The 13307-nt window shown below is 36.2% G+C and overlaps 1 protein-coding gene across 9 annotated transcripts in view; it reads right to left on the reverse strand.

The window, feature by feature from the left end:
* The window catches only part of TFPI (tissue factor pathway inhibitor), a 75067-nt gene that overhangs the window by 24089 nt on the left and 37671 nt on the right, over positions 1 to 13307 (reverse strand). For 6 of the 9 annotated variants that reach the window (XR_014586422.1, XM_083842941.1, XM_083842940.1 and 3 more), the window contains one exon: positions 2721 to 2840. The exons of the other annotated variants lie outside the window; for them this stretch is intronic. Coding sequence is in view for 5 of the 6 variants with exons in the window: in XM_083842941.1 (XP_083699067.1) it covers positions 2721 to 2835 (115 nt within the window). In the remaining variant the exon portion in view is untranslated. The remainder of the gene's footprint in view (positions 1 to 2720; positions 2841 to 13307) is intronic. 9 annotated transcript variants of the gene reach the window in all.

Genomic DNA, 13307 nt, shown 5'->3' on the forward strand with positions numbered 1-13307 from the left:
TTACTGCATACTTGCTTTTCAGAACAGAACTACATAAATTAATTGGGAAAAAAAAGTTTGGTCTATATTATGTTAAGCTGAAATAGGAATTTCTGTTTTTAAGTAGAATACATTCTGTTTTGTTTCTTAGGTTACGGGTTCTCACTCTCATGAATTCCTGCGGTTATCCTTAATTACAAAGATATGCTGTCATCTTTCCAAGCTTTCTTGTAAATGTCTCTCTTTGATAAGTGATATCAATACTAAACACCTTGTCGCTAATGAATAACTGTTTCTTCTTTCTCCATCTTTGCCAGTTTGACAGCTTCCCACCCACACACTGTTCACTGCTTTTCCTACCAATGTGTTTCCTACCCTTTCTTAAAGCAGTCACATTTATTCTTGATAACTTTCACATTAGAATAAAAAGCACATTCAACTAGTAAGTTATTTTCTTCAGGCTTTGGAACATCAACTAAAGTGCTCCCAAACACATAAGGTATTATGGTACAATATACATGAACTAGTTATTTTTATATCATTTACTTTTTTTATAAATCTAATTTACTCATGGAAAAATGACAGCATTTTTGCTGGAAAAGCACACATTGAGAATCCATTTTAACCTGTTGGACTTGACTTTCAAGTTTAATTACTACTGCAGTTTAAATACTAATAGACAAAACAAAACAAACACACAAACAAAACAGACATACATACAAAAAATTTAAAAAGCCCAGATTCATACAGAGCATGTATCAAATGTGATCCAAAAGTACCATATTGCAAGCAATGGATGCATACAAGTTATTTCATCCTTCAATACCTGGAAGGTACTGAATGCTGGGGTGAAGTACGTCAACGTTTTATAACCACTTACCATCAGAAAATACATGCCATTAGTGAAATTGCAGCCTACAAACTTTCTGTTGTTAAATTCAGTGAAACCAGAATTTAATTCATAAGGAATCACAAGAGTAATTTTAAATAGCAACAACATAATCATTTTATAAAAACATAATCAGATTAATGCAAAAATAATTTCTTGTAAACACCACAACTGAGTCTTCACTAGTCATAACAACAGGGCCCTGGTTTAATTTCTAAGCATCGCATTTGACTATTTTTTACTGTGGAATGCTAGTTCAGAAGTTAATAACTGTCCCTCATTCTAAATCATTTACTGGCTGTATAATTTTAAATGACTGATTGTTAAATAATTAGTGATAAAATACTGCTGGATAAAAAAGAGACTATTTAATTTCCTTGGCATGCTTTTCCTGTTGTCTTTTATATTTAAAAACAAGTAAGTACACAGGGCCACAAAAAAAAAAAAAAAGACTAATCCTGCATATTTCTTGTTCTGTTGAAGAAGTGTATTGTTTTAACCAACAAGACAATTTGGCCTTCATGAACTGCAAGTTTAGGCTGAGGTTTTTATAAAACAGAGTTGTGGGGGAGAGCAAAGATAAATACAACTTTGCCTTCAAACAAGAAGGGTACTTAGGTACCTCAAGGGTAAATAGAAAAATTTTTTCTTTATAAAACAATCTGACGACATAGGCATGATAAGCATACACTTAATGTGGAATGTCTAATATTTTAAATTGTGGTGACTAATTGTGATATGGCCCTAAAGTGCTGGCTTATTTTGTAGTACAGCCACGACTGTACAGAATTAATATTTTGTCGCAAGGCTGCTGCAAAAGACTTATAGAAAGAAATAGCGTGGATGGAAATTTGACAAGCCATAGGCAGATATATGAGTACCAGCAACAACAACAAAAGGTCACCCCTTTGCTGTATTCCTAGCTGGTCTTCAAAATTAGACATGTCAAATATGAGAGGTATCCACTACATTGCTCTCTACAGCGTGAGGAAGAGGTCACCATTTCAAGTCATTTTCTAAAAGGAAAGAAGCCTATTTCAATATGGTACAAAAAGTGCATTTTCCCTCATCTGCTTTCTCGTGATTGCTTGTGATGAAATTAAAATACTTTTCACAATGATATCCAGTACAGAAATTTGACCCAACTTACTGAATTTCAATGAAGTGAAGGTACAATGAACAACAGCCTTACAATGGTAAGAGAATCCAAGAACCCCTCCACTCCTAACTCACACTTGATATTTTTTTTCAACAAAAATCTCTAACTGCCGAGTTTTTATTTATCCTTCAATACCAAGTCACTTGGTAGAGATTTTTTTTTTCATACAGAAAGCATCTCTAAGGCCAAGGAAAACAACTAGGGCAATGCAGAATTTTGCAAACTTTGCGAATTAACTGTGGCTGAAGAGAGCTGTGCACAGGAGAGAGTAACATGAGCTTACAGTGTTATTCATCATGTTTCTACTCCATTTGCACAGGAAGACAAAGCCAGAGTTTACCACCTGCCTGTTCTTTTCCCTCAACACTGAACTTTTCCAGAGGTCCTAAAGCACAGCTTAAAGGGAATAATCTTGATATCTAATACTTTGATTAAGATTAGAACTTTCAAAAAGCATGCAAAGCAGAAGCTGTTATAGAAGGTGAACAATTTTGCTACAGCTAGATGCAAAATTCTGAGCATCTCCTGGTTAGTTAAGAACCCAGTCTGTTTTCAGCACTGTTGCATGCTTAGTTCCACTTTCAATTTTCCCTAAAAAAAAAAAATCAAGTACAGAAGTACATTTAGAGTGCATATAACATGGTGGTTTTGTTATGAGAGGGAGTTTTTTGTGTTGTTTCTGTGAACTCTTACCAAGAACATCCTCTTCTTCGCCATCATCTGAGTCATCAGTCGCATGTCCAGCGATACAGACAAACAGCATGAAAAAGGTTAAAGGTAAGAAACATCCCCTCTTTCTTCCTTTCATCTTTCCTGAATAACATATAAATGACAATATACACTTTAATCAAATTTCTTGAGTGCTCTGCAAAAGTCATTAGCAGGGTAGAACATAGGTTTATGGGTAGATACACAGAGAGCTTTGGAATAATGTAAGATACTTTAGTATAATTATAAGCACAATGAATAACACGACAAGATATTTAGTTGCTTTCAGCTGATTTCAAGTCTCCCATCCCATCTCCAGTACATACTAGAGACATTGACATTATTTTTATTTAAAGCCACAATTTTAAATCACCTCCCAGAATACATAACAATATAAAATGTAATACTTTGTACTTTTAAATAAATTTTTAACGTCCTTATTTCTAGTTCTTCAGAATAAGTTTTACTCTGTCTGCAGACCATGGGTTCATTGCCAAAAGCACAGTATTATATTTTTAACAAATATTTCATCTATTTATAGTTATCAAGTTCCTGGAAGCTGCAGTTCACTGTAGTCAGTGAACTTTTTCGGAACATGGGCTTTAACAGTATTAAATAGTATTTTGTATCTTGCAGATCCCCTTAATATTGAATTCCTTGGTTAATAAGTGCAGAGCTATTCTTTTCCACATGTGATCAGTGCAGCCACAGTTATTCACACAAAGAAAATTATTCCACAGAAGCCAGCATGTTCAAGTTATGCTGAAAATAAGGTTGTGTATGCACATATTGGAGAGCACCTTAGGAAAACTTTTGCTTTAATTATTTAGAAATACATGTTTTCAAACTAATTAAAAGCTTATTAGGTAACCCTGAATTCTAACTAGAGAGTAGGCTCAATATCTTCTTTAGCTACCGACAGATGTCCCCTTTTCTTAAAGTATGATATCAAACTTTGGCTAATTAACACCAACTTCATAAAAATCTAAAGGACTAGGAAGTTCCTTGCCTTCTGGCATTGTTTTATCTTTACTGTTTTTGTCTACTTGTCTATGAAGATGGGTGATGCAGAGGTGCTAAAACAATGAGGGAAGGAGGGTCTGGGGGAAGAGCCTGCCACCCGACTTTGGATATAGTTGTATAGTAAGAGTTGTATCTTCAACACCAAACCAGAGCCCGAATTTTCACTTCTCATTTGAGAATGTTTCATTTTTTTTCCTCCTGTTTCAATTTTTTTCCTCCAGTGTTTTCCTAACTTACAGTGCTGTAGAAAAAAAAAAAAAAAAAGGTGTGTTCTGCTGGCTGCTTCATATCCCTACAGCATTGCTAAAAGACAAGAAAGAAAACATGACACTGTGTTATGGACTCAACACTTCATTCTGACATGTCAGACAAGGTTTAATCACATTCATTAATGCTACTGTCTGCACTAACTTGTGTACCCCATCTGGCTATCTTTCTTACTACTTTGTCATTCTGTCTATAAGTCTCTTATTTATGTGTGATAATTATGTGCATTAATTATTTCCTTTTTCTAATGCTCCCAACAGTCATTCTGATGTTATGCCACCAATAGGCTTTAAAAAATAATACACTGTTAGAGCAAGAGTCTTTACTGAAATGTTCATTGCTATCCACTCAATACTTTTGAGTTCCAGGCCTAACATTAGCGTTAACAAACTGTCTTTTTAAGATATTCTCAGCATTTCATTTTATTATTTTTCAGATAATTTTCAGTTTTCCAGTAAACCAAACAGCAGAGACTCCCTCTTCAACAGTTAGAGCAAAGTAACTGTTCAAGACCAAGGGCAACAGCCAACCTTGACATTACTGTCACATTTTCAGAAAGATTGATAAGCTTCTGTGTGTGTGCTGGAATTTAATGCCTGAATGTCCACAGAGATGCAACTGTTTGTGCACTGCCTTGCAAAAATCATGTTTGAGACTTCAGACACTAGAAATAAGCCACATACATAATAAGCAAAAATTTTAACATATTGAAATAATACCACATCAGAGAATATCATACATCCAAAACAGACCAACAAAGCATCTGAAAAAAAGTTTTATTGACTATATTTCTGCACAAAGTCGAGAGAGTTGACAACATTCCTTTTTAGTTTCCATAGGCCAGTATGATTTCCAGAAACAGAACACCGCTTATGATACATTTGGCCTAATACCAAATTTTCATCCATGCAAAGTTTTGTAGTACAAGGTCTTAGAAGATTTCTATATATTTTTTATCACAAGTTTAGATAAATTAGAGCAAATCTCTTTATTCACTATTTGATAAGAAGTATAGCCATGCTTTAAAGAGGAAAAAAAACCACCTCCTTACAAGGTAATGTGAAGTTGTCTAAGAGTCTCTTTATAATTTGTGAGACATCTGAGTTATGATATTAGTTTGACACTAACTAAAATAATATAGATCCACATCTAAGAAACAACTGTATGGGGAGAAATATTAAGGAAAATTTTCAAATAATTGGATAAGTACTCAGCATTATAATGTAAATAAAGGTGGTGATAGTTTGATATCATTTAAAGCTGGATAAAATCTGAAATAACCATCAAATATTCAGATTTGATACTCAGATAGCTAAAAAAGAACCTGAAAAGTCTGAAAGACTTTGCCTGACTACTCTGAGTTCATAGGAATGAAAAATTACAGAACAGACTTTCAATTTTAGTTTTTAAAATGACATGGGAAAGGGGAATTTTCTAAGTACTTTCTTTTCCTTACAAGCCTTAATTGGTAATAACTGACATGGTTATGACCCTTCATAAAGGGATTTGGAAATTACCCACAGCCTCAATTGCCCATGGATTAATTCCAAGTTTGCCCTGTGGCTCTCATTTTCTGTATTTGAGTTTTTCCAAACATGATGGCAATTGAGTAAATCCATTTTTATTGTCATCCTATATTCCCAAAACTTTGTTCCCAATTAGAAGGAAAATATAGGAAAATCATCCAGAAATGGAAATCCACAACAAATGTTTCATTTGAAGATGAGTCTTTAAAATAAAATTTTGTATTTTTTTTTTGCACTTTAAAATAAAATTTTGTACAGCTAACATGCATAATTGCCACTGCGCGATTATGAGGATAAATGACTGTGTTTGTATAGAGATCAAAAATCTCACTGGGGTCCGGTATTACTGTTCTTCCACTTAACTCCTGTATTCCCTGAAAAGAGGATGTTGTGGAAAGTCAGATTCATTTATGCTCGGCCAATTTCACAAGACAGAAAATTTAGGCTAACTGTATATCTACCTTGTTGCAAAGTCTACTGACCAAACATAATTGCCTTTCTTCTGGCTAGCCTTCCCACAGGGTTGTACATTCCCAGAGCACAGTATCAGGTATGGGTAGAAATGGGACGAAGGGGGTGCAGGTGTTAGTACTGAAATGATTAAATCCTTAAATCCTTTAATTCCTAAAGGAAGAGTAAAATCCAAGATCAAAGTGAACTTGGCTGTGCTTTTTCAATTAAAAAAACCCAGCCATCTAGAAAAGTCCAAGTTCTCTGATTTAACATTCAGTTGCTCTGTAACAGAATTTTAAAGCTGTAAGCTTTAATTGATATTGATTTTTGATTATTATGATATTGGTTTTATTTCTTTTTTCTTTTTTTTTTTAATACATTGTGAAGGTTATTGCATTTAAATGAAAGGTAAAATTCAAATTACTGTAACTATGACATTCATCTCAGTAAAGTATAAAAGAACTTGTGTGAAGCACTGCATGTTATGGGAAATATTGGAAATGCTTTGAGCATAAATAACTCATGTTAAATGGTCTGATTATATAGACCCAAAAAAAAAGAAAATCTCTGGGAGTAAATATAGCCCCTTACTCTAGAAAGGGTTCTAATTTAGGACAGCAAAAGATCAGTCCAGCATTAATAGTGGCTTTTCTATATGTCAAAATGTCACTAATGCAAATTTCATAAATTCCTAAAAACATTTCCTTAGGAGCTGTGCTGCTCCCAAACTAACTAGCTTTTAGATGAGATTTTTTTTTTATCTATAAACAGAAAATGTTTAAGTTGCCTGACAAGGGAATCAAAGGTCTATGGGTGGTAGCTGGGAGTGACTCACTGATTTAATTAAATGCTTTGACTTGTGAATAATGCCACTAGCTTCCCTCAAGCTGGAATATAGGTGGACAAAGCAGATCACAAGCAATCAAGGAAGTTCCCAGTACGAGACCCTTATTACCTCTCTTATAACCAGGTCTTTTTTATCCTGCCACCTAAACACAGAAATAACAGGAGGCTCTCTAGATTTTTTGCTAAAAACAGATAAGTAGAAAACTCACTGCATTCTCTGAGCAGTTTACAGCCATTGGAGTCAGACCTTTTATCTGTATGTTTACTTAGTCTGTTCTGCAGCAATTTCTACAGTTACCAGAATGTTTAGAAACAAGCGTTTCTTCAGCACCCTATTTATCTCTAACCAGCTAACTGGAAAAAGCAAAATAAAAGCTAGCATTTCCACAGTAGCCAGAAACAGACAGCTTCAGAAAATGGCACAAAGTGACATTGTAATGACTGTAAAAGTGACTCATTCACACTGACAGCCCAGGAAATGGAAGGAGAAAAAAAAAGAAAAAAAAGGATACAGTAAATGGAGGAATAAAAAGTTAAATTAGCACAGCCTGAAATTAAAGAAGATCTAATTAGACAGCATTACAGTGCCTCTGATATGAAAACAGACCTTTATTAGCTCAATGTCCTTCTCGGGTGTTATATTTGCCCTACGGTATCTTGTACCACCTACTGGGATGTATATGACAGAGAATTAATTGGATTGTACCTGTAGAATTGTCTCCCAGCTGGCTGAGTCAGTGAGTTGCCTGAAAGTATTTTACTACACATGCTGTGTTACAGCTTTTTGAAACATCATGTTTGCTCACTTACTCTGGAGAAGTAAGAACAATGAAGAAAGTATGAATCCTATCACATCATTTATCAATTCTAAAACTGTGTTCCTTTAATTAAAAGGCAAGCCAAGGGCAATGCAAGATAAATGTTTATGGAACTCAGTTTGATTCACTAAAGTTAGGGACAGATGACTAATATTTGACTGTTGAAGTCATGCATCCTTGACATATCTGTTTTTCCCAACACTACAAGCATTACCCAAGGCACATCACAAAAAATAGAAAAAGATGCTACAGAAACCAGACAAATTCTTTTTTTTTTTCTTCATGAGACCACCAGAAATAAGAGGGAATTCTGTTTTTCCCAGATTATTTTCTGAATAAAATAAAGAGGAACATTTTTTTTCCCCCGAGACAAACTGATAATCCTTTTGTGCATGTTTACTTCAGAAGACTGAGTATTGTCTGTAAGACAGCTTCTGTGCCACTGTAAAATGTGTGCCAATTGTTAAATGTAGCACGGATAATTTATCATCAACTCCATCACTGCCATGTGCTAGAAAAGAAATCAACTGTGCAACACCTAAAACAACAGCAGACAAGGAGACCTGCCTGGGGAGTAAAGGACCACCAGAAATGAGACTCTACTTTCTCTCCAATTACCAAAGACTTTACTATAGCAAACTTCTCATTGCAGCTGGGAGAAGACCTATGGGTTGCAAGATTCCGTGGAAAATAATTACATATTTATAACTTCTGTATTTGCTTAATCATCCTTAAAGATGTAATAGAAAAATACACTGCTGTTATAATTAATTTATTTATAAAAATTATGATCCTCTAAAACATTGAGAGGTGCAATGTGAGTAGGTCTCCACTGTCAGGTTCTGCCTAGAAAGCTGTATTAAAATGTGAAAGTGGGAACTACAGTCTCTTACTCCCGCTCTTACCACTCCACTCTTACCACCTGCTACTACAGCAATTCTGTTGCAACTCTGCACTTTCTTGAAGCAACTATATCTTTCCATGATTCATTATTGTATACTCATGTTTGCTATGTACACCTGTGGCAACATTCTGCCCAACCTTGTGCTTTTGCACAAGTAGCTCTCTGCTCCTCTGGTGATGTAACTGTTCTCGAGAACCTATACACTCCTGGAGTCAGCCTAAATACTATTTTATTTTAACCCTGTACTATATTTAGTTATGCATCCGAATCAGACCTGGAATGCTTCACCTTTGCGAGAGCATGGGAGGTGAAGGTCGGGTGTGGAATGCTAAGGATCAGAAGACCTCAGAAGTTTTTGAATTTGTTCATAAAGGAATAGGCACACGGAATCAAAGTGTGGCAGCAGGTGAAGCTGTTTTTAAAATATTTAAATGTATTACAACAGAAGAAAGACTCAAAATTTGTCCTCAGGACCACATGCAAGCAAAATGTTCTTACTAGGAACTAGACAGGACTTGGACCTGTGCCTTCAACCAGAAGGAACTGTCACTGCCAATAAAGAAGCTTATAGACCTCATAAAAAAGTAAATATTGCAGAGAGTATCTCCTGAATGCCAGGACATATATTTGATATGCATCTGCATCCTAACCCAGAAAACACTCGCTTAGCTCAAGAAACATGTCAATAAGGTTGACCAATATGCCACTGTCTTGGGTAGACTGGTACTAAAGGTAGTTTTGAATTTTAATATTTTCCCTCTCCTATTTTCTGCTTTTTAAAACAATGTCCGCTTTGCAGTCAGCATGAGTGCAACAGCTAAGCCACCTTCCCAGTCTTCCCAAACTAGACTCCTGCTAAGACTTATTTCCTTAGCCACATGCTGATCTGGCAACAGAAAGCAGACTCATTTCAAAAACAAGACTAAAGCAACTTATTTTTCAATTCAGCAGTGAAAGGGACTGTTTCTCCACCACTCTGGGAGTATCAGCTTGACAAAGATTTTTCTTTGTGCAAAATTATGCTGAACCAATATGCAGTCTCCCTTTAGGTAACATTTCATATGCAGAAACACTGAAAAGGTACCATGGCAGCTGTACTACACTAACTTATCAAACATTCCTTGTAAAAATAAAAAATCCTCTTACTACGCAGTATCTGGTGTGGCTAGCAAAGATACAAAATGCAACTCAAGGTAAAAACTGCCTCTATCACAGCTATTATAGCTGTTATCAACACAAAGTGTCCTTTGTCAAGACAAATCCTTCTGCCCTTCCCATTGCACGAAGCAGGCAGACAGCTCTCTCAGCAGGGTATCATTAATGCATCTCCTGAGCCTACTATATAAACATATACATTTCACGTGATTTGAGAACATACCCTCTCAAGTTAGGACAATACATATACTACATGTAAATACAGTTAAGGTCTGTATTTAGTCTTGACATTCCACCTGCCTGTTTCCTTCCTCTCACAGACTTGTGGCAGAGTATTCCCAGAAACTGGATGAGGGGAACTGCAAGAGGTCATCAGGCACCGTGTCTTTTTATGTATATATAAAAAGAGGATATTCACACTGTGGCTCAGAAACTTGTGCTCTGTATCAGTCCCAGAGTCAGTAGCAGTCTGACCTTCAAAGTGACATCAATGCAAAGCCTTGCAGTCTCCCAGTAACTTATCAGAAAGGAGGCAGTCTAACGTGGATCATCAGCAAGCAAACATTAGTAACTGAAAACATGAGCTACCAAAATTCCCACCCTTCAACTTACCTTCCTAATAGTCCACATCTCTCCTAAGACCAGAGACTCCACCAGATTATTCTAAGAACTTCAAATCACCTTTTCATTATGAAAGAGGATTTTGGTTGGTTACCTTTCATCATTCGACATGAAGGTTGACTTGCTGCTGCACTATTGCGGCATCTTAAATTTCCAAGTGAAAATTGGGTAGTGAAGTGAAAATTGGGAAGTTAAAATTTAGAAAAAACAAAGCTCTTCATTAACTTTTATGCTAAAAAGCTGCATGGCCTGATGTCACTGTTTCAGATTTAAACTTACACTTTGGTTCTGTTTGCATTAAAGTTGTAAATGATGCTTTGCAAACACAATTTACAAACTAACTGAAAAGAAAACCTTGTTATGTTTTGAAAGAAAAATCAATCAATTAATTAATAAGGCTACCACCAGAATACCCTTCTTTTTTCACATAACTATAGATGTCTCTTGACCTTTCACTTTCCTTTGTTGACTCCTTTTGCCTGTGCTTAAAAACAGTTTTCCATTTCCCCAACTTAGTGCCAGGATCTATTCCCTTCTACTCATCTCACACCTGGCTCTGGGTACTGCTGCCATCATGCTTCCACTCACCCTCTCTTGTCACACAGCTCCAGACCCTACTTCATCTCCTCCCCTGAGTTCTTCCCAGGTGGCTCAGTCTGGGCCTCACATCATCCAAGAGCTGGGAACCGGGAGAATGGGCTGAGAATGCATCCTACAGATGGCATGCCTTGGCAGAGGTAGCCTGCAAGAAACTTGCTCAACTCTGTGGCAGTGTAGAGCAGACCACTTGATGCAAAGTTCAAGTTATTTACAAACCCTGAAATTAAGAGTTACTTTTTGAATAGCTGCACTTACCTCTTTCACAGGAACACAGGATTTGTCTACACCAAATTGCATAGCTACTAAAGAGACCTTGAGGGAATGTCTAATGATTTTCTAGCTACTTGCTCTAACCACAGAGAAAAAAAACAAAAAGCACATGGCACATGACCCAATTTTATGAGTTCATCATAAAGGACATACTGAGTACATTACTCGAATTTCTGTTTCCACCTCATAGAAGGCTGATTTAAACAGAAATAAAGAAATAACGAGTCAGTTCTTTATTTAGATGTGGCAATCACATCTATGTGACATGCCATATCTGAGGTAAATCTCTATTCATCATATACAGCCCTGTCTGCACTGTGAGATAACTTGCAATAATGAAAAGAAATATTAATTTGTTCCAACAAAAATTATTATTATTATTTTAATGTGGACTGATCCAAATCACTAGTTTCTATTATTTCATAAATCCAAAAACAAAAATAACCAAAAATCTATCACTACCACATACCCAATCCTGCACTAATTCTCCCCTTTGATAACAAGGTAAGATGTACCCAAACTGGTAGGAGAAAACTAGCTTAATGTTACATTTAATGCAAAATATAGCCCAACGCCTCAGAAAACTAAGCAGGAAAGATGTATACAGGCGTCATATAATGGTGCACAGTGTTTAGGTTTGGACAAAAAATAATTGGTGGTAGCAAAATCATAGGTCATATAAATCTATTTTCAAATAGGGAATACCTTCATCATTCTAATAGTACCTACCCTCACAACACAGAAGCAACAAACAAAACAGACAAGCAGCAATTTTAGTTATGCTTTTGGGAACTAGCACGGCAGTCCCAACAGCAAACACCAGGATTATAAAGCCTCCAACCTCTTCTTTCAGCAGTTTGGACTGAAAAAATACAGTGGATGTTTCCAAATCTCAGCTCTCCTCACTTAGAAACAAACTGTCTTGTATTTAGCAGTTAGCTAGTCTACCCCAACCCTCTTCTCTAATGGACAATCATTTCAGTGCTGTGTATTTGTCTTCAACTCAGTTGTGTGCATTTCCACACCGTACACACTACAGAAACATAACTACTTTATTGCACTGAAGTGAAGCTGCCACTTATTGAAAATGTAACAGGCAGGCAGGTTTAGGAGGAAACTATCTGCCGCAGTGGTGTCTTATGACTGATTTTGACCATACCTGACTATTAACATTGTGAAACCTCATAATTGTAAGTCACATTTTGCACACATACCAAGCATCAAAATACTAGTTATCTTGCTTTGCCATGCAAGTTTAACTCACCCTCTGTTTCCCGTGTCGATACACCAAACAGATTTTAACTGCAATGGCTGTGCACGCTCTGGATCATTGCACTGGTAATGCTACAATTACCACCAGTGGGAATACCCGCAAACAGCCTCAGATTATCACTCTGCACATACTTAAAACCAACACAAAATAACACTACCACAGAGAGGAAAGGGTCACAGTCCCTTGTGAATCTTCCACGACCTAACTGGGGGGAGAGGAGATGGGGAGATGGAAACATGATAAAAAAAAAGAGTGGCAGTAACAGTCAATCAATGGAAAAGTAAAACATGTTTACAGAAAAACACTAATAAGTTTATATGGACCTTCCTGTCAAGGTCATAAAAACTGTACCAGCACCAGCTAAATATTTCCTTCATATACTCGTATGTCTAACTTGCTTGCGGCAGTTACTACCTTCAATATGGTTGTTCTAAAATCAGTTCTTTTGAAATGCTGTTTTCTGGAAGAAGGTTGCTGAACTTTCTGGAGTCCAGAGCTCATCCTGGGTCACCATGTTCAAATGTCTACTTTTTTTTTTTTTTCCTCTCTAAATAGTAGATCAAATTAACTAGGTAACTTCAGTTATGCATGGCACATATCAGGGAAAGTGACAACAATACTAAGGAAGGAAAATGAACAGCTGAATGACTAAAAAATAATCTATTTTGCTGTGCAGTAACTATAATAGGAAAGGAATCGTATGACTCCCCATATGGCTTTGCTCCATTCTATCCCCAGGGGCACTTTGTCCCATATTCTTAAGTTTCATAAGAGAAACACATAGAAGTCGGTAGTTCGTCTTTTTTTTTTTTTTTT

The sequence above is a fragment of the Anser anser genome, assembly GCF_964211835.1.
Source record: "Anser anser genome assembly, chromosome: 6".
Classification (NCBI taxonomy): domain Eukaryota; kingdom Metazoa; phylum Chordata; class Aves; order Anseriformes; family Anatidae; genus Anser; species Anser anser.